The 23,110-nt window shown below is 32.5% G+C and overlaps 1 protein-coding gene across 3 annotated transcripts in view; it reads left to right on the top strand.

The window, feature by feature from the left end:
* Positions 1–2,285: 2,285 nt before the first annotated feature.
* Positions 2,286–23,110, top strand: part of pyd (zonula occludens-like protein polychaetoid) — a 210,948-nt gene continuing 190,123 nt past the window's right edge. For all 3 annotated transcript variants that reach the window (XM_085957307.1, XM_085957305.1, XM_085957311.1), the window contains exon 1: positions 2,286–2,685. In XM_085957307.1, coding sequence (XP_085813433.1) covers positions 2,391–2,685 — 295 coding nt within the window. In that variant the 5' untranslated portion in view covers positions 2,286–2,390. The remainder of the gene's footprint in view (positions 2,686–23,110) is intronic.

The raw sequence follows: 23,110 nt of genomic DNA, 5'->3' as shown, positions 1-23,110 counted from the left end.
AGTTCGCGTTATAAAAAAACATAAAACTGGCAGCGGTAATAAAAACAAGTGTATCGGCAGCTTGAGAATGTAGTAGCCGACGGAAAAGTTTACCGGGCACGCGTTGACTCATTAGCTCTGGGGCGTTCATAAACATAATGCAAAGGCCCCTTTATTAATACGAGCGCGACACCGGTGTCCCGTCTGAAACGGGCCTTAGTTGTCAGCACTCAATTTCCTTCATTTATCTAATAAGAAAACCCGATTCGCGTGTATTTTTTAATATCGACGAGGCGCAAATTCTGTTTGCACGAAACATTTTAGTAATAAAGAGTAAATTACTACTTTTTTTTAAAGAAATTCAGCATTATATACACAGGTACTTGATATCTACCTAATTACATCTCGTCACAATATGTCGTTAAATATTTTTATAAATGTGGTGAATAGTGATGTGTATACATAGGTACATTTTATAATATAAATCACTGGCTATATTAACATTCTTTGGTTGTCATCAAAAACAACGTGAAATTATAAACATTTAAACAGCCCTCGAAATGGAAAAGTTTACGAACCGGAGCGCTCGACAGTTTTCTGAAAATATTTATATAGCTATCAAATTGTATGTGTATTTCATAAAAATAAGTGTGTTGGATTTTTTATTAGTATTATGTATATGTCCTATCTACTCGTAGCTCAGACGGTCAAATTATGTTTTCCACGAGACGGAGCGATAATTTTACAGATTTCACTAACAGGAACTGTGTTCCAGTGCACTCCGGTCAATTTCGAGCCCTGGATTGAAACAAAAAGGCAAATGAAAGTGAAATATTAATATAGATTATTCTTTGCTAACAATAAAATATTATCTCCGGTATATTATGGACACCACGCGGCGCCTCCAAGAATCCCTGTTGCTCGATAATATCTTCTTCTTTGCAGCTTCCCAGGTCATATCTACCTGCATCCCGTAGGTCCGTCGTATACCTATACTCTGCGGTCTGTGGATACAGTAGTTGACGGCTGTCTTGGGTCCAAAACCGGTGTCAATACAGCATACATACAGAAAATCAATGATTATTTTTAATTACTATCAAACGTTTGAAAACCATTCAATATAGAGTACCTATAGATTCTAGTAACACCGCGGTTATATTATCATATCTGCTTATTGAACGTAGGACGTAGGTACCTAGTAAACTACTAACTAGTTACTAGAGCGTACCTAGGTACCAAATCTACTATTCGCGGTGAATATTATTATAATAAACAAAAGTACGACAATAATTTAAAATCTTTTATTTACTTACAAATTCCAAAGTTATTTTTGCAGCCATAATTCACACATTGAACAGTTAACGTGCCTAATACTAGAACTAAAAACACTGCAATTGCCTTCATAATGAAAAAAAAATGTATTATTGAATAGTAAAAAATATTAATATTTTAACTGTGTTATTCGCGAAACGATTCTGATCAACGAATGAACCGCACAGAGTCAAGAAATTGTGGCCAAATTCGATCTGAGATGTCACTCTTATCACATTTGGGTCATGTAAATTATAAATTAATTATCTGTGATAACAGCACAACAACAAGTTTTAGGCTCATTAAAATACACGTCATTTTACTAATAATTTATTAGGTACATTTTGAAAACGGCAGTAACTACCTATTTTGAATATAACCAAAAGATTCACAGATAATTAATACATTTAATTAGGTAGTTATGTACCAATGTTTAATAAAAATATTTCATCAAAATGATAGATTGTTATGTTAGTTAGGTCAGGTTATGTACACGAGAGGGCAAAAAATAAGTCGGATAGTTAATCTCAACATATAAATGGGGACATAACAATATTATTTAAATAAATATAATGTTTTGTTTGCAAATTGCGAGACACAGCTTATCGTAGGAGGTAAAAATGGCGATATTAGCATTACCTAATTAATAAAATAATGAATATAAGTAATTATAATAAAATTTTATTAACACCATAATACAGCTTTGTTTCAAATCATTACGGTTATCGGGTTATATATTACACTCACTACTACTACGAAAAACGCGAACTCATTTTAAACATCTATTTTTTTTTAAATTTATTCAGTCTTTTGATAATATATTTCTGTGTTTATTATTATTTACGCATTTTAGTGACGAAATAAAAAAGTCTTTATTTAAAAATCCCGCTCTTTTTGTGGTGTTGCTAGATAGCAATATTAATAGAAAGGCTCTATTGTAGTTACTACAGTGTAGCAATACAGCCAACAAAAAAGTTTTTTGCCGAAGCTCGCTCGAGGCAATTCGAAGTTCCAACAAACAACATCGCGCGGTGCAACGGCAACGCAATGTTTTTGTTATGTTGAATGTTCGTTGACTAGTTGAATGAGAATGAAGTGCGATGGCGGGCGGTGAATTTGTGACAGCCGTCCTACTGCGGCACAGGACGTCATTATTGCGCGAATTAAACGATTCAAATGTGCTGTCAATACTTGTAAAAAAACGGATTTTATCCACCGACGACGAGGAATACATTACAAATATACCTGACATTGAGAAAAAGTGCGAATTCTTCATTGAAACAATATCCAAACAAGGTTTATCGACTTTTAGTGAGTTTTGTAGCGTAATTGAAAAAGAGTGTCCGTGCTTTGTGAATGAAATATTGAATGATCAGTGCTTACCATCCCCGCAAGGTAATAAACAAAGTTTATTAAAGCTCTATGTAATGATATTATAATAATATTTTAGAAAAATAGTATTTACAATTTAAAATAAACATTGTCACATCTTTTGTTTACTAAAGTTTTTTTAATCATTACTACTTTTACCAAATAAATTATAGGCCGCGAATGTCTTCGTTTAATTATATATTGTTGAAATATTTAAATTATTGTCTTTATGAATAGCCTGTCATTTACTTTCTAGTTCCAGTTTCTTTTCTTGGCATGATTGTGACGGGTTTATTGAAATCGCTCGAACTTAATTTCCAGTACAGTGGCATGCTATTCCCATGCGTTTCTATATTTAGAAATGCACATTTTACCCATAATAGTAGGCGACCTTTCTTATCCTTCAAGTCAGTCACAAACAAGACAAGTAACGTAAATAAAATGTATTTATAGCAATTAGCAATCACCGCCTAAGTAAGGACAATTAAAAAAAGCTTTCGCTGTGTATAATCTAAAGTGTAGTTTGATTTTATCAGTGTGCTCATATATTATGAATATTATTATATTAACAATATATTAATTAATTATGTACTTATAAAAGGTCATAATCCCCGAAGTGTAATTGATATTATCGAGCAACACTCGCTAATTAATATACATAGGTACCTAGATATTGTCATAAAAAACATTGTGTTCTAGCATAAATGCTGGAGTAGGTTACTTTTACATATTATACTATGAATAAGTGATCCTAACGTAACCCCGCGAAAATATCACTGCCTACTTTATAATAGGTATTTGTATTGTTATAAACACAGAAAAGAAAAATAATTATTTCTGTGTTCCTTGGTTCTAAATTTCGGCTTCAAGTTTATAAATACATGATAACGAAAATTCAACTAAAAATAGAGGGCTGGAATCATTATTGACGATCTTTTTAATTTGATGTAAGTACCTACTTACCGATATATACATACAAATTTCAATAATTATTGTGTTAAATAGTATCGACTATCGACCATGTGACATGTTCTTTTTGTAGCCATATCTATTAAAATAAACTAAATACCTAGCCTCTATTATTTGGTTTGGTAGATACCTACCTGTCATATTATTTTAAATAGTAGATATATACCTACCTATTTTGATTGCCAGTTACTGTACAGTGTACACTACTAGTACTTACATTATTAATTTTAATATTCTATAGTGCATAAACAATGAATGCTTCCTACAACAGTACCATAACATCATGAATAATTTCGATTATAAAATACCTGCTTGCTTTAAAACATAGAGAACTTACGAATTTTTATATGACCGATACACCTAATAACGTCAATGGAGTGAAAACACAATAGGTACTTATTAATTTATCTACTTACCTGCGTGGTATTTTAATATTCAAGTTTGTATTTTTTACGAAGCATAGGGACAAGTAAGTGGTACCTACATGTGTTGGTCCTGACAATGATTTTGTTACCTTTGTTAACCACTATTCTTACCTTCGATTTCTTTTTATGTGCGAAACGAAACTCTTTTGGGGGCAGATGTTACAGACAGGTGGTCACTGCTGGCATTATACCGAGAAATAAGATAAGCACACTGAAACCTGAAACATCTCCAGCCACCAGAACGTATAATTAAAACAATCATTATTTTTGATAAATTATATTTTAGTACAATCAGTAGCTAGGTATCGAATTGTGGTTAGTGCATGCGCGCACACAAGGGGGAAGGGAGGGGGTTCCCCTGAAAAAAAATGAAAAAAAATACAAATTATTTAGGTGAATGGAATAATATTTTGGTTCTTGTAGCGTTCATGAGGTCCATACGAAGAAGAATAATATCTATGTTATTTATTAGTGAACAACGAATATATAATAAAAATAAAACACATTCTCGTTTAAATTTTCCTTTGTACCTACCTAGATTGCATGTACTTATTACATGGCCCCCACAACCTGAAGCAAACCCACAGGCCACGATGTTTGGAGCCCCCCCCCAACCTATCGCTAAGGTTAAGGACAGTGTAATATTCTACAGTAGTATTCTCCAAATGATATTCCGCGAACCGCTACACTACCGTGTATTTTAGTGAATTTTTGGTATTTTTAAATAAATCCACTTGAATTTTCGACACTCGTCATCATTATTAAATTTGGAAGCACTGATCGCGACTCCCTTTTGTGATAGGTGATAGCCAAGTAACATGCGACCATTCGTGGATTGGATAAATAACCATTTTTATTAGTCAGGAAACACAATAAAAATAAGTATAACATAACTTTTTAAAACGACTTTTTTTTACTATTGGAGCAAATTTGTGGTGTGTGTTTATCTTACTTAACTGGTCGACCCGCCACGCCGGGTCCCCAGGCTAGAGCCTTGTCAGCTCACCAGTCCCCCCACCCCTTGTGGGGGCAATGGCCTATTAGGCTATTACCTATAATTATGATAGGTGCCTATTAGATATGAAAACGAAGTCGTTACTCTATTTCTCGTGCCAATTATGTTTCTTAATTTATAGGTACAGATTTGATGTGATTTATTATACATAATTTAAATTTCATATTTCTCGGTGTAAAATAAATACTTATGCGGGTCAAACATTCTTTGTCTTCACACGTGACATATTTCACGTACTGGGTAAAGTCATTTATAACAAAGCTAAACGAAGAATGGGGTCTAAATTCAATTGACTATGTTCATATATAAGACCCCTCTTCCGGTGAATGGAATATAAACAATCATTTTCAATCACCAGCCCTCAATTACCGAGTCCACTTCATAGACGTACGCGACCAAGATGCATAGTGAGAAAGGTCACGTACATAATTGGATGCACAGCTGCATAGCAATAGAGTGAAAACGTCGCTAAAACAATATAAATTATTGCTCGTGGCTGAGGACCGCGATTCGTGACAATTTCGAAATGTACCAAAAATGTAGGCAAGTACACTCTGTCTGAGACTATTATATTAGTGTTGTCAGTAGAGCAGATAGGCACTTCATATAAAGGGGATAGGCGCTAAAAACCGTCTAGGTGGCCCAAAATATATAAGCACATATCCTAAGTAAGTAAGTAAGTGGTGATAGTCTATTTTTAACCCGCACGCTTGGTTCAACCCCTGACAGGCTGACATAATTAAATTCAAAAGTTTGTGAAGTATATTAGCTTCCGTATGGCGTCACACAATTGATTTTGTGTTTACTGTATCGTATGCAGTTTTAGACACCATAGAATACGTTGTAAATTACTTCAAGTTAAAATCAAACGTCTGATTTTGTAAATAAATATCCGATTTTTTTTTATGACTCTAATTTCCACTGCTTACTAAAAAAGTAAATAATTGTCATTTTCAATGTAAGATATAAAATCGAGGCATATGACAATTAAGACGATGGAGATCTAAATTCTGCTATGTTGCGACATGATATTTTTCTGCGCGACCAAGCACTCCTCATGGTTTCTGGCTATTTAACGGCCCACATGCGCCACGTAGGTAAAAATGGAGATTTTATGGTATTTTCAGAGCATAAGCCTGGACATTCCTTAAACGTTGTAGATAATCTATTTATAGGTATAATATTGAAGCCTTATTATCCTTTATATTTATTTTAAACATTTTATGACTGCATAAAGTATTTTTATTACATAAAAAATAGAATTCTTTTAAACCTCTCGATCTAATGTTTTAGAAAATAGTCATATTTCAAAGATTTTTTAGATTTAAAATTTTTAAACGCATTTATAAAACCATTAGTAAAATTGTTTACTATTTAAATAATAGAAATATTTACGATAAAAAATTATATTTATAATTTCTGTGATCCCAAGTTTGACAAGAATTAGGCATTTTATTATTCAAAAAATGGGCACGATTAACACATTTGAAGATAATTATTCTAAAGATATCGATTATAAGCTATGTCTTTGACCATTCAAATGTGATAAACATCCTACGAATAATGATTATTTTATAATAATGGTTGACCTGAGAATAAGGTAGTATTTTTTTGAAATACGCCGTTTCTTTTGCTGGAATGAAATGCCAATATAATACTATTTTATGTAATAAAAATACTTTATGCAGTCATCAAATGTTTAAAATAAATATAAAGGATAATAAGGCTTCAAAATTATACAACGTTTAAGGAATGTCCAGGCTTATGCTCTGAAAATACCATAAAATCTCCATTTTGACCTACGTGGCGCATGTGGGCCCTTAATGGAAGAGTGAAGGCTGTCACCAGTAAGCTCCGTCACTTGGTCGGTTGAGTACTCCGTGGTACTTCATCTGCTTCGCTACACGACGAGCCGTGTCCGAAAATTTGTGTACATATTAGTATGTAATTGTGTATTAGACACATATATTGTTGACAGCCGTTCCTTTATTTCGCCTCTCTGTTTTACTGATTGGTTAGTTCTATGTGATAAGTTGTGATCATTTGCATTGCTTTCCCTAGCTAGTTTGCCTAATATTATAATTTTCGGAGCAGTAATGGTTTGAAGCAGGGCCGGTCTTAGCAAGTGCGAGGCCTTATTGTAGTATGAGCGCGAGGCCTTAGGTCATGGTCCCCACATCCTGAAGCGGGCCCCCAGGCTAGGACATTTGGCGGGCCCCCTACCCATCGCTAAAGATAAAGGTAGTGTGTAGCGTTTTCCGAATGTTGTACGCGGTAAAATCAGTGTGTACATTTGTGTTTTTTGTATATTTTAATACATTCATTTGAATTATGGAGTTGTCGGAGTTGAGTAAATAAATAAATAAATAAATAAATATCACTTATCTGGTAGACTCTAAATATCACTTATCTGGTAGACTCGCTACGCCGGGCCCTCCCTGAGCCCGGGCCCCCATGCTATAGCCCTGTCAGTTCCCCCTTTGTGGAGGCCATGCCTTAGGTATATTATTTTCCTCTCCAAAAACGGCTGAGGGGCAAAGTTACCTTTCAGTGTAGGTATATAGTTTATTTTAACAATCTACCAAACATCTTGATAATACATAATCAAGGTTATATTTTTCTTGCCTTTTTATCGATAAATTATTCAGAATTAAAATCTTCTTCAGTAACATTTAATTAACAGGTAAAATTGCAATAAAGGGAAATAAATACTGGCTATTTTATTCGTTTAACAATATTGTTTTGTACTGCATCGCTCATGATATCAGTGAGCCAATAATGTTAATGTGTTTTTAATAGTGGCATGCGGTGATTTTTGATTGTAGGGATTCTGTAGAAAAAAAACATATTTACCTACTATTTGCTGCATAATATCTTATGGTACTATAATAATTGAATCTCGGCGAGTTGCCGATAAAGTAGTATGGTGTGTGGTATTGCGGAGTGGTAGCTCTGTGATATTCTGAATACTATTAGTGACGTAGAATAAATATAATCAAGTATTTTTTTCTACACAAATGCGCAATAAAAACTTGATTATATTGTTACAAAGTACTTTATCGAATATTCCTGGGGGTGCTCCGCATCTACAGCATCTATGGACCGCACGCCACTGGTGGGTACATAGAGATACGATAAAAGTGATTGTAGAAAGAATTCCACTGTTTCAATAGTACCCAGATATGTAACTAATTAAGATTTAATGCCATCGTACCTGTATCGTGTTTTAATCGACATGTCAATTGCTACAAATTTTCTTTGATTTTAATTATTCACTAATTCATCATTAAACATAATGAATGTAAGTAAGTATATATTATTAGATTATTACATTATTAGGTAAATACCAATTTATACTGTGTAAATGTGTAATCAAATTATGTTGCATTATGTAACATATTGAGTGATTTATGTTTTTTTTTCAATTCTAGTCAACTACAAACGAAACGAAAACATTTTATTGTCAGTTCTATGGGTGGATGTTAATAATAAAATTTGACTGTATTGTGTATTCCTTTCTATTCTCATATTATGCGGGTCAATTATTAATTTTTGCTAATTGAATTCTACGCCCTATAAACAGTTGTTGTAACTTGCAGTCATGGCAGTTGTCTAGGTACCTACTAGGGTTATTTTATAAAACTTCATTAAAATTACAAATTATATTTATTTTCTTCAATAATTGTGAGAACAAATCTGTCCACAAGTTGCCTACTTCGGCGAGTATACAATTGAGCAATAAATTAATTTGGATTTTAAGTGTTGGGTTGTACCTACCTAATTTGTTTTTAACCAGCTGTATTACTTTCAGATTTTAGATACGATTTCTCAGGTATTCTCAAAACATGACACTAATTCAATATATTTCTCACACATATTTTGGGAAGCGCTCCAGTATAGTATGTACCTATGTGTGTTACTTTGTTCTAACTCTAATAGAAGTGGTTCATTTAAAAAATCAATTATGTAATTTATTGTAAATAATAATATTATTAGGTACTTTATACACTAACATTTCAATTTTTTCGCGGTGGTAGTTGTCCGGAGTTCCAGACATGTACCACGCACGTCTGCAGCAATGGCGTGCGGTGTCTTTTAAGATCGGACATGCTTTTCAAAAGCATATAGGTACCTATACTACAATCCTAGGGGGTACTTTAAGATATTGTCAAGCCGGATGTTCCAATTTTGAAATAATTGCATTATTTCCACTAAATGGAAGATTTAAAAAAATAAATGAATGCAACATTACTGTCATAATGTCTAATGAAATGAAACGTTGATAACGGCTATCTTAAAATAATGAGGAACTGTTTGCAAAGCATAAAGAGGATACCTACTAGTAAGTCATACGCCACGAGCATAGTTACTACCATAAGAAGCGGTACCGGCAGCTAGCATGATATTAAAATTATTTATTGGTTTTGTGGATACCTACTTATACTCTCATAATATGAATATTATGTTGGAACAATTACGGCATGCGCCGCTTCCACAGCATCTGTGGACAGCACGCCACTGGTCTGATAGGTTCATATTGACATTTTCGAACTTTTGTGTGTGACGACCAGAAAGCCGATGAAAGATCTTTGACAAATATCTTTTATGAAGACTATTTTATAAAATCTTTTACGTTGTAATACTTAGGTTAGGTACCTATATTATATAAAATATATCTTTCATAAAAAATCTTTTATAAAAGATGTTGGCATGACATTACATTTCATCAAAGATTAGTCTAATAATATGCTAAACAGTGTTTTCAGGTGATCACTGTCGTGACAGCTTGTATCAAAATGGAGAACGGCAAGAAATTAAACAACAAAACTATTGATTATTGTAGAATAGGTACTTACAAAAAATTCAAGAAAATCTTTATCCCTTACAGACCCTGCACTCACTCTTGTGAGGGTCACTTTAGTATGGAATAAATAATTATTTTGGTAGTGTATGTGGTTTGGCCCTGGCTCACATGAAAGTGAGTGTACTCGTAGCTGACAGAGTGAAAACAGTCATCCTTAATTCTACATGTGCGTCGGTTGGCGACACTGGAACATTGCAAAGTGACATTTTGACAGCACTGTGTAAGGAGCATTCTGTGTGAGTACTTTATTGATTTTATTACCAAAAAATTGTTCCCAATGATATTTTTGGGATGAATAATGTAATAAACATATCCTGCAACATATTTAACTAGTTTTTTAAGTCATAACTATCAATTTAGTATGTTTTTGACATGTTCAATCTTGTGACTCACGTTTGTGAGTGCCAGGTTTCAACAGTCACTAAATTACCAATTTTCATCTTTTTACTCATTAGAAATTTCATATTATTTGAAGATTAAAGAACTTAATTATATTGATTTATGTTGTTTACATGTTGTTTATATTTATTATATTTATTTTAGATTTCAAAATGGAAAATATTGAAGCTGATAAATAATTTAATAGGAAATGGAGATAATTCCGATTAACACCAACATAAAATACCGTTTAAATATCTATGATAATATAATATATATTTGATGGCCCAAACATCGTCACCTAATCTTTACCCCGGCGGTTTTATAAAACTCGTAACTAAAATCCCTTGGAAAATCATCAATCTATCTTTCTATTTCAGTTTAAGTCCTCGCCCTGTGTATGCACTGGTGTACACTAGGTGGGAAGAATTTGGTAAATTGAAACAAGTATGCGAGGTGACGAATGGAGTCAATAGATTAAGAAAATATTTAAATTGTTTAATTATGTTTTCAAATAATATGGTATGTACATAGCACGTAAGTTTTAAATAAAGAAATATCTTATTAATAATTATGTATACTCGTATGTGAGGAAGATGTAAAATTGATATACTATAAAGGAGATGAATGCCGGAGAGAATGAGAACTACGATAAATAAATATAAGCATTCATTAAAAATGTAATAACATGTATAGCAAAATTACCGAAGAGGGTTACTATTAAACTCAGTAGTTTTGTTTTGTATAATTAAATTCAGTAGCTGCATTTTATAATTTAAAATAAATAACGTGTTTAAATAAAATCTGTAAATTTAAAATAATACACGCACTGCACTGCGTATTCTGTCAATCACTCGATATGCGTGAATCGGGACTATTTTGATAGTGTGTGTGCACCGCTCACACCGATTCGAAACAAAGAAAGAAAATTTTTCGGCGGGAGATCCCTATATAATTTTTTTCTTCGCAATGTTTTTATAATTTGGAAATTGAAATAACTTCTTAAATACTTAACTTCCTGCGGAGCTTTCTTCCGTAATTATGTTTTAAATAATTTTACCTAGTTGTTTATAGATTAGAGTAAGAGTTTATAACAAATTAAATGTTAAGGAATAATACGCGCGATCGCACTGCTAATTAGGTGGTGCCTCTGAAGGGGGACAGGCTTTAAAAAATAGGTCCTCTCCCGAAATAGAAGTAGTGTGATCAGTTCGATTCTGTCCTTCTAATAAGATAGTAATGTAGTTCGATTTCGCTCTTCTAACAAGATAGTTGAGTTCGATATTCGGCTCCTATAGGATTATAGTATAAAACCCACGCTCCTTTATGGCGTGCAAGTTAATAACTAAATAAATAAAAATATTATCAATTGAATATCAAAAAAATAAATTCCTAAATAAATAACCCGTTTTATATAGAGTTAATAAAAAAATTAAATGTAATAACCCTGTAATGTCTGAAATGATAAAAAGACCGTGTTTATAACAAAATAAATAAATAAACAGATTTTAATATTTTCTTTAAGACTTTAATTCACATTGTATACATTTCCAAAAAAAAACTATAAACATTTAATAACCACCCTATGGTACGTGCACTAACAAGTGAGCTAGCCAGATTTGTGTCGTGCTATTGAGGGTGTGTTACGATGTTGAGTAAAAAGACGATGATGAGAATGATTTTGATTACATTCCGCTAACTATCGACAAAGATGACTCATCAGATTCGGATTTTGACACCGATGGTAATTTGTGGAACTCAGATGTAGTACCACAACCATCCACCACAACCATAGGTTTTATTCTTGTACATCAATTTTATTAGTAATTTCTAACTAATTAATATTGTATTTAATATATATTGTTATATTTGTTAATTGTGCACCATATTAAAAATAAAAAAATCTTTCAAAATCGTAAAAAACAGTTCTTTACGTTTTACATTTCAACTTTCCACTCCTATTATTTTAGTGTTTGAGACCCGACCATCACAAATGTGAGGGTCGCATTTTCTAAATAACGAAGAAAGTAAAAAAAAATTTTTTTTTTGATTTCTTCAAACCCATTTTAGATATTATGTTTTAAAGAGAAAACCGTTAAAAGTATTCAATTTTAGGCTTGGGTCTGTAAGGGATATGATTGAACTCGCATTTTATAAAATAATTAGCTTAAAGGAAATGTTATAAACCATTTTTTGATAAAACAAATTTGTCAAGGATCTTTCATATTCTAATACCGGCCTGCTTATATTATGTCGTTCACTGTGGTTAATAAACATTGATGGTCGTCGGACAGCGAACATTATTGGAAATTTACTTGACATCATTCGAAAATTCAGAGTAGCTAATCGTATTAATAATATCTGTACCGCAGACCAGTTCACCTTATTTGAGTACCTACATATTATATTGATAACAGGAACCCGAAAATCTTAAATCTATAAAGCCGTATGTACATTAATAACATTAAGGACATGACTAATCCTAAATGACGTTTTTCCAAAAAAGTTCTTTTTTAAATTACTTACGTTACATCATTCTCGACTTTTCTGGATTTCATACATATTATGTACTATAATAAAATATATAATAATTTCATTGCTGACATAAAATAATGAATAAAATTCATTCAACATTGCATTGGTATAATATATAAGTTAGTAGTTCGTGTGATTTCAGGTTATGCATATGATTATTAAATGCATATTATTTGCAATCGTTTGACATTGATAATAAACTTTCGCTTCGATTGGAGAGATCAGTGTTGTTGTCGCGAAATAAGTGTGTCGATGTTTATTTTAACATGCATTATATGGCAATTAATTTATTGCTTTCGGTCCCATGCAGAGTCGAATGCATGTTCAACTGCATGCGACAATCAACGCGTGAAATTATATCGATCAATTATTATGGAGTGAGATTATTAGACTGTAGCGACATAGTGTGCTTTATCAATAAACATGCAATGGCTACCCCGTGTCGATGAGGCTTGTGGATGCATTCAATCATAATTTGAAACTGGCCCAACGAACTGATTTATACCAATTTATTGTAACTTCTTTGGAATAACATCTGTTTCCGTACTGACAATCAAAATAATATTACAATGATAAAAGATAGGTAATCAATAATCATTTATTTCAGTGAGATTAAGGGTCCAGGTCCCTATAACGGTCGAAAATGAAGAATTTGGGGTATGTCTGAACTATCTGTAGACTTAGTAGAAAATGTGTATATTATTATGTCGTTACGATGCTCTGTTTTTTCATCATTTTGGAAACAAACATTTCATGGTACATAAAAGAGCATGATTATAATCGTTTTCGATTTAAATTAGAAGTTAAAGTGGTAATTTTGGTACATGGGACTGTACTTATTCAAATTATTCCTTTGTCAACACGTGCATTATACCTTTGATTTTATTCGTATTGTTGTTTAATTTAATAACACGCAATTTTTTTGTAATACTTATTCCACTTTTAATCAATAAATAATGCATTAATACAATGACAATCAATTGACACTTAACAAAATAAAAGAAAAAAAAAATGATTTTATTCTTAAATTATGTAGTACAATATATTCAGGTAACTTTCTATTGAAGTTTATAATTTACTAAAAATTTTGGGAATATTGAAATATTTTGTGATACGTATTTACTTATTTATAGATTAATAAAAGACAGATTATCATAATGAAATATCCACCCTTCCTACGAAGTCTTCATACATTAATTCAAGCTTAGCTTATCCCTCTTTATTTTAAATATTTTACACGGTATGTGGGCCCTTAAGAGAATATGTATCTACATATTATTTTCATGTCTGGGTCAATGCTTGAAAGAGCTACTCGTAATTGCTGTGCAAACGTTGCGTACAATGAACATTAAGCATATTATTTAGAATATTTCCGTGGACAGTTGGAAAACAAAGTACATACTTTACCGCCACCGCCCGCCACGTCCCCACATACCGTGGCATAACGAACGAGAAAGACCATTGAAAGTCATGCTGGGAGTCACTCACGAAGAATGGTTGTGAATGATGTGCACTAGACGTGTCTAGTTTGAATATTCCTAGATGATAATAGAGACCTCTCACATCGTATGACGTAGCAAATTCGCATAATTGCTAAGTAGTTAGCCCTTGTGGAAACCAGGTCACAATAGCCAATCGGCCCAACTGAAAATAAAATAGAGCACACAGCAGTAGGTAGGAATGTCATATTATATTCGTTGTTATTATAAAACGTCAAACCATGTTGCCATCTTTTAATGCGTCGCCGACGTGCAAATATAAGTATTTTTTTCTATGGCTACCAATTTAATGACACTAAAAATGTTCTGAATAGGGATGGGATGAAGAAACTACCATTTGCATTCGCAATAATTCAAACTGCAATATGAGATACCCCACGCTGTTGCTATAATAGTATTGGCGGTCAGTGTAAACGCCATAATTATGCACCGCGCGATCAAGTTATAGTGGCCTGTGGGTCTATTCTATGCTTATCGACCGCTAAAGTGATAAAGTGATAAATATTATCAAACTTAGGGTAGGTTTGTATCAAAATATTAACACTTATTGTAACAATTACACGAAGCTGGTTTTTATTGTTGCAATAAGTGCTATATTTTAACAGCACCTATCTTGCTGCTGTTAAAATATCGCACTTATTGCAATAATAAAAACCAGCTTCGTGTAATTGTTACAATAAGTGCTAATATTTTGATACAAACCTACCCTAAGTTTGATACTATTTATCAATTTAGTGTTCGATAAGTATAGAATAGACCCACTGTTCTTGCTAACTATCTCAGATGACATGCTCTCTTGACTCCTTTGAAGTGACGTGCTCCAGAGGGAGTTAAAAATAAGAAAATATGATAAACAGGGTAAATATTTTTCTTGAAATCCGAGTAATGGTAAATTTAATATAGTACGTCCTCCCTTCAATATATTATACTTAATTATTATATTATTGGATTGGTCACTAATCAAAATATGTTCTGTTTATTTTCAAATACCGATAAGTACACAATTATTACTTAAATATTTGTAGTACATGTCGTTTTTGTGTATCTTTCGGAGATAATCATGAACAATACGTAGACTTTGTAGGAAATTTAATTATGATGTGTCATTATTTTTTCATTATAGAAATCAATATTTTTCATGCGCACATAAAATATATCAATACTAGGTAACACAAAAATAAGGGAATTAAGTTACCTTCTGGGTGTGGTTGTAAGTAGGAAGGTACAGTAAAAACAAAACAATGATTCGGTTCGTGGATTGTATACGTACGAGTTACGTAAACGCAACGACAAAGGCGCATCTCATCTCGCCAACAGTGTGTGACCAGTTATTAATTATCAGTTGTTTAAATATTATATATTTGGGCACGTATTCGTTAGATAAAAAATCTATAGCTATGTAAGTGAATTTTAATTTACCCCGTTGACACCAGATCTTTAGTACGCCAATGTTTCTAGGTTTCTTGTCAAACGTGTTCACATATTGGTAGTTCCTTTAATAATCTAGTTCTGGCAACTATTCCACTATTGCTATATAGTGATTATTTCTACAATACGTTGCTACTAAAGCAAGATTGTAAAATACTATAATTAGTAATTGTAAGCAAATAATGGCAGACCTGTAAATCAAGAAACAGTTTTAAAAGTAGACAGATTGTACCTATATCTGTTAAAATAATAAAAAAATCGCCATAGACACGTCATAGATTGTGTATGCTTGAGGGAATATTCTCTTATTTTTTAACGGTAGGTACCTAATCATCTATTGATTTCTCAATACAATAAATATGTACCTACTTACCTATTATTTTCAGGAGCAGGAGCATGGACTTGGAAAAACATCATATAATATGCCTAGTATTTTTTTAAAATATAATATTTAAAATATGTATATACCTATTTGATAATTGAGTGTATCAGAAACAAAAGGGTTTCTCTCCATTTTTGAAAAGTACAACATGCACTCTGTAAAGCTCTGATTACATTGGGAGATACTCAGGCCAACCCGTCTGGCCCGACCGTCTGCCACGATCGCTCCCGATCGTGAAAAGTCACTTTCCAGTCGTTCTCGTAGAGTCGTGAATTAGAACAATTCCTAATTTTGGGCAAGATCGTGTCGAAGATTACCGACAACGTACGAAAATATCCGAATTAATATCCTGCGTTTGACATAACAACACAAATTTAACGTTTACATAATGGACGCTGCCTAACTTTATATATTATTTTAATAAATAATAATAATACAAAACAAAAATATTACCCTGGTAAATACTACCAGCAACTTGTTACTTTTCTAAATTTCATTTGTTGCTTTAATTATTTGTTCACACTAGCAACTGTCCAATCAAATCAAGCGCCAACACGATTGAGTTGGTAGCTGAACCATTCCGTGCGTTTGCTAAAGTCGACGATTGCTCACGACGATCGTTGAATCTGGTTAAATCGCCGAGTCTGCTGGTGTAATAATTAGGCATTAATGTTCAGATTTAGACAAATTTAAACAAAGGATTAAGTTTCCCATTACAATCTATTAATAGTTTACACTGTTTAAGTCGTACAGCTTTGCCCGTTTTAAATCTTTTCCACGAGACAGCGTTGCTATTTGGGATGAACCAATAAACATTTCCCCCAAACATGGCAACACTTTCTTGTCGTGTCAGTATTTTTGCATACGGTTTCTATCCGTAGCGAAATACAGAAAGCACAAACAGTTGTATCAAACCACTTTAATTGTTCATATACATGTATATGTTCATATGTTCGTACACAATTTTTATAGAACTTTAAAAAAGTTTTTATACAATATTAATTTGTTCACGCACAGATATATCTTGGTCTAAACTAGACATAAATCAGGATAAATGTTTTAATTGGACCATAAACATTTTATTCGAATTTCAAATAGGTATGAATTTATTTTAGATAGGTGATTACCTCCCTTGATAAAAATACAATGTCCCCCGGTTATGCGTTGCCATGGTTAAAAAATATTTTGTCAGTTTCCTCAAAAAGTCCAAATGAACTGCAAGACATTCAAAATTAAAATAGGTATGTACCTACATTAAATACCATCCATGACTTCAGAGTAAATTTCCAGTTCAATTGATTTGAACTTTGGTCAATTAACCGCATCGTTTTAATTTGATTAAATACCGTGAAGTAAAAGAGATAATTTTATGGCGATCAGCAGGACACCACTAAAGTGTAAGATTCAATGAAGCAATTAAATTTTTAGTTTAAACTCATTGTCCAATGAAATCTTTAATTATTATTGTCACTTCGGGTAGTTTCAACTAATTTTTAATAGTTTTGTCCTCCAGGGGCTTGCGACTAGTATATTTATTTATGTCATAAACCGTAATTTACTACGTAAGAAATTATGAAGGCGATTTAAGTATACCCAGTAAATTCTTTAAAAAATTACTCCTTAGATACATACGAATAAAAATATTGTTTCTATTCCAATAAACATGTTAATGTTACTACATCTTTCCCGTATCGATTCAAATACAATTTGACACATTAATCACCATTAACCAGTGATGCCAACCGTACTATAATTTTGATTCCGCGAAAAATGTAAAATACCTACGTTATTTAAAAATTTTACGCCAAATATACCAAAATATTATAGTTTTAAAGGATTCAAGACGAAAAATGTTCCTATACTATATATTTTTCCGAAATACTATATTTTTTACGCCTTTGTACTATAATCAGCATATAAAAAGATGGCAACACTGCTATTAACGTCAAAAGTTGAAATCAATTTACTATTGTCAACATAATATTGAAATTCAAACAAAATGAAGAATGATTGACAAAAACATCAATAATTCAACAATCCTCGCGGCAAAACAGAACTGTCAAACAACCCGAGTGTGTACCTACCTATGTATCAAAATAATGGTGTTGTCACATTAGAAAAACAGATTTGTACAAAAATAGAATGTTTGAATGACATAATTTACGTCAGTAAAAAATAATATTAATATTTAAAATGCAAGGCCTCGTGTCACCCTGTTTTACACAAAATACTTAGTCAAAACATTAAATTAAATTATATTTTCGTTATTAAAAATATATTACAATAATAAATAAAATTTTGCCAAGTTTAGCACACCATATCAATCATTTCTCCTCATTTTATCTCTCGCATTTATAATTAGAGCAACTCAACTGCTATAAATCACAAAGAGTGGATAAAAATATCGGATACGATGACCAACATTTCGAATATATTTTTATACACAATATGATTCCCCTTTTTTAGTAATCATAGAACCTATCTAATATTTCCATCATGAATATACTTTTATTAAATTCGCATATTCTATTGAAAAGAACACAAATAGTATTAATCAAAGTATATACAGTCTTATAGCGCTTTTACACGTTTACTGCCAGCAATAGCTTTTAAATTAAACCATCGCGATAATACCTGTTACCCATCAAAAATGCTAATTATCGCGCTAATATCATTTTTCAGGTAAGTATTTTATGTTTTCTGTGCTACGCGGTGTAGTTCGTATATTTTTCCGCTCATGCACAGATATCGCGCAAGCTGAAATTTACTATCGCGTGAAAATTCAGAATCCGTTAAACTCTTTTGATTCATGCATGCGGTCTTCCAACTTGCACGATAATACGTGTTTACACTTGAAAACCACAAGCAAATATCATTCTATGTCACATCCTCACATCTGTACCATTTTGAGTAAATCGAATCTTTTAAAGTGCAAACTCTGAATAGTTGTTACAATTAATCTTTCACTATAACTTTTATAATTATTTAACATAAAAATATGATTAATAAACACTACCATTTATTTGAAAATTTACTGAGTTGACAAAAATAAAATACATATTACCCAGTATTCATGCACATGGAATGATCTTTCCCTGACCACCTTTATTAGAAACACGTTTTAATAAATTAATAAATGAGTTAACATTATGATTGACTAAATGTCGTACCTGTATTCATACACTTTAGGCATTTGTTAGTTAAGAAAAAATATTAACATATTTGTTTGATTTTGAGACAATCTTAGCATTTCTTTCTTCCGACTAGCTAATTTTCTTAACTTATCTACCATCTTTTTGTCGATTATAGATGGCAATACTACCTGCAGGCGGCTCTCGTGGTGCAGTGGGTAAGGAGCTGATCCTCCATCCGAGAGCTCTGGGTTCGATTCCCGGCGAGGACACAATAATATTTATGTGATTTTCTCAAAGCCTGGGTGTTTGTGATTGTTTTAAATTACTAACAACCACCTTGTATGAAAAAAAGCAAGAACATGGTTATTAATAATAATATTTAAAAATATATATATTACATTCATGCATATTAATATTGAATTGCGATAGAGGGGGGACCGGGTGGACATTTGCGGAGCAAATTTTTAATGTTTGATGTCTCATAACATTTCAATAATTATTTACGTATAATAGAATTAATTTGTAAGTAAATCAATACACAAAGTAGTTAGGTATATAACTAGTTAAATGGTATTATTTCGATAAAGGTGAGTATTGAAAACACACGATTCTCACTTATTTATTGGATAATTCCATGCATTTCATACGCGCGCGACGATAAACTCTGAAGATTTGATAGATGAGCAAATATAAAATAAAATACTTAATATTCACTGAAATATAAATATATCTGTCGAAATATGTAGTAATATATTGTTATATTCGTAAGATGTCTGTTATGAAAAGTAGTGTCTCGAAACCCTGCGATTTTTGTGCATGTTTGTTTGGTCACCACGAATTGTTGGAATATGATTTGATTAGCTTGTATGCTTTTAAAAGTTTTACGATAATATTATGAACCAACAGGCCTTGTTCTTCATCTGTTAAGTGCTTTCAATTATTATATTTCATATGTACATAAGTGTGCTTACTGCTTAGTAAAGAAAATACTATGTGCATATTATGTTATTTATTATTCAGTTTCGACTAAAGCAGAATATACACTGTCCATTTAGAGATTATGTCAAAACAATCCAATAATTTTACGCAATATAAGATAAACGGTAGTTTAAAACTTGGGTTCTCATTTCATCAAAATTAAAAACACTGTCTTTTTACTTAGCAAGGCAGAATATAGTCATACTAAACTTACTCAGTCAAACGTATTTGTTTTCATTGAACTATGACACTACAATGTGTAGGTGTAGGTGTAGACTGTAGATAGTGTTTATTGCTTTTTAATTTTAATTTTTTATTAACAAGTCACTTGTTGACACTGACATTTGCGATTTTATATAATTATTATAATGATAGTCATTTTATTATGTATTAAAAAAGTTTTCAAAAAACATGTAGGTAAGGCTAAAAAATCAATATTTAAAGGGAACATAAATCTCATAGCTAACTAAGTATGAAGCTTGCTACAAAAATGATTCTTAAATGCTAAATTACTTGTTGCTACCTAACCTAACGTAACTTTATTAACCCTCTTCATAGAAGACGGATATTTTATTGGGTTGGTATACTAATATAATATGTTTTACTGTCATCGAGATTCTATCAGAGATTTATATTAATATGTTCTTCCGACCAGTTCAAACGATGTTATTTTGTAAACTATTAAAATCGTACCACGGTTCTGGGAGAATGCTTACGCCTTGGCGTATGTATGTCTCTGAGACCTCGTAGGTGAAAAATGGCTGCGTCATGTAACTATTTTTTGTCAATTTCCTGTACAATAGAAGCAGTAGCGCCAGATGACAATAGTGATTACGAGTATACAAACATAATAAACTCGGAATAAATCTTGCCGGCTAGGTATAATATTGAGAAGCCATCATTTCAAACGCGTTGTATTACACCGAGCAGTGGTATCTCGGAAGTGAATCAGATATATACATATTAATATAAGTACTGTCTTTTCATAGTGCCGTGTGATATCAAAAAAAATATTGGTGCCATAATATAAATTATAAACCATACAAAAACCATATTGTGTTTCCTTCAACGCTGCCCATTACATGTCACACACACGAGGCAACCGTCTGAACTATACATAACATCGGGGGTAGGATTCCAAACGTCGAACCTCCCCCCGATAAATGATATTTTAATCAAACGAAGGGCTCCAAATTATTGATTTTATTAAAATTAATAGTCACGATGACTAAAAATGACATATTGTGAATACATGGCTAATCTTTTACGTTCAGAAGTTCGGTGGTGTCACGAGGTAAAGTCCTCATTGGGCTGTTGGAAGTGCGGTAAAAGTTGTTGGCATATTTTCTGGATCACAGAAAACGTTTCGTACCCTCGAAAGCAAGAACATATTTTGATATAATATGTATTACTTACGAGTCCTGATATCTCTTGCCTCTTTAATAGAATTTTCCACTCCTACTTCCTTTATCAAATAAAGATATAAAATTCGATGGTTCTTTAGTATTCAAGGGCATAATTTTAATAAGTGTAATCGGATGCGACCAACTCCTGTAACTTTTCGCACGCGGAGCACGTAACTAACACTATGTAGCAAGTGGTAGCATGTACCGAATACTTCTATTCATGACAGATCGACGATTTTATTTTATCACTAAGAATAAGGTAGGTATCGCATAGATAGGAACATCTTTGGCGAAGGGTGTAGGTAGGCTGTGGATATCCGACATAAATAGTGCACACTACACTTTGTCAAACTTATTTATTTTCATTGAATTGAATATAAATTAGAGATGGTGTTGGTTAGTTAAAATTAGTTTAAAATTCAATTAAACCCTGCCTAAAGTAAATTATAATAAATATTACATAAAAAATAATCATCTATCTATTATCGTTACACCCACGGTGGTCGCGCGGCTTGAGCGTTGGACTATCACGCCGTGGGTCTCAGGTTCGAATCCTGGGTCTGGCAAGTACACATATTGTTTTTCAATATGTGTGTGAGTCAGGGTATGGACCTAATAGGTTGAGCAAGTGGCTGACATCCATTTCTCGTAAAAAACAAAATCTGTTAATGCAAACCTCTACTCTGTGGAGGCCCATATGATCCTATTATGATCAGACATGGTCGAAAAAAAAATTATCGTTTAGTTAGACAGGATTTAATAGATTAAAAAAAAAACCATCAGCAATTTGTATTCTTAGTTCAATGAAGACAAATAATTATTACTGACAAAGTGTGCATTATTTTTGTCGGATATCCACAACCTACCTCCACTATTATGGTTTGGCCTGGCATATGCAGGGTTAAATTGAATCATCTCTAATTTGTATGTTTAGTTCAATAAAAACAAATAAGATTAACTGACAATGTTTAGTGTGCACTATTTATATCGGATCTCTACAGCCTACCTCCACCCTTCTCCACTGAGATACATATGTAAAATATTCTACACTAGCGATAGCCCAGAACCTCGTTCGCGTAAAATACGGAAAAATAACGTATACAAATACACAGAATGAAGAAATTTACTTTTGAATTTACATATTATTTTTAAAATCTATGAAGTACCACGGATTACGGTCAAGTACCAGCACCTTTACTTATTTATATGAATAACCACGTAGAGTACCTACCTTTAGAGACGTACGCCAGTATTACACTCGAGTAAGCTTGCGCGATCGACAGTGGACGGATGTAGGCGTGTGCCCGCTTTCCCTTACCTCATCTCACTGCTCCACCGCCGCTATCTGACCACGTTACCTACCTGTGATTAATCAACCAACCAAAAACATATACGAAATAACATTAATAAGCTAAGCATTAATATTTATAATTATT

The sequence above is a fragment of the Rhyacophila brunnea genome, unplaced genomic scaffold, assembly GCF_057557595.1.
Source record: "Rhyacophila brunnea isolate RB1 unplaced genomic scaffold, BYU_Rbru_1.0 scaffold_6, whole genome shotgun sequence".
In the NCBI taxonomy this organism is placed as follows: domain Eukaryota; kingdom Metazoa; phylum Arthropoda; class Insecta; order Trichoptera; family Rhyacophilidae; genus Rhyacophila; species Rhyacophila brunnea.
Note: the sequence above shows the minus strand (reverse complement) of the source record. Positions and strands in the feature narration are given on the sequence as shown.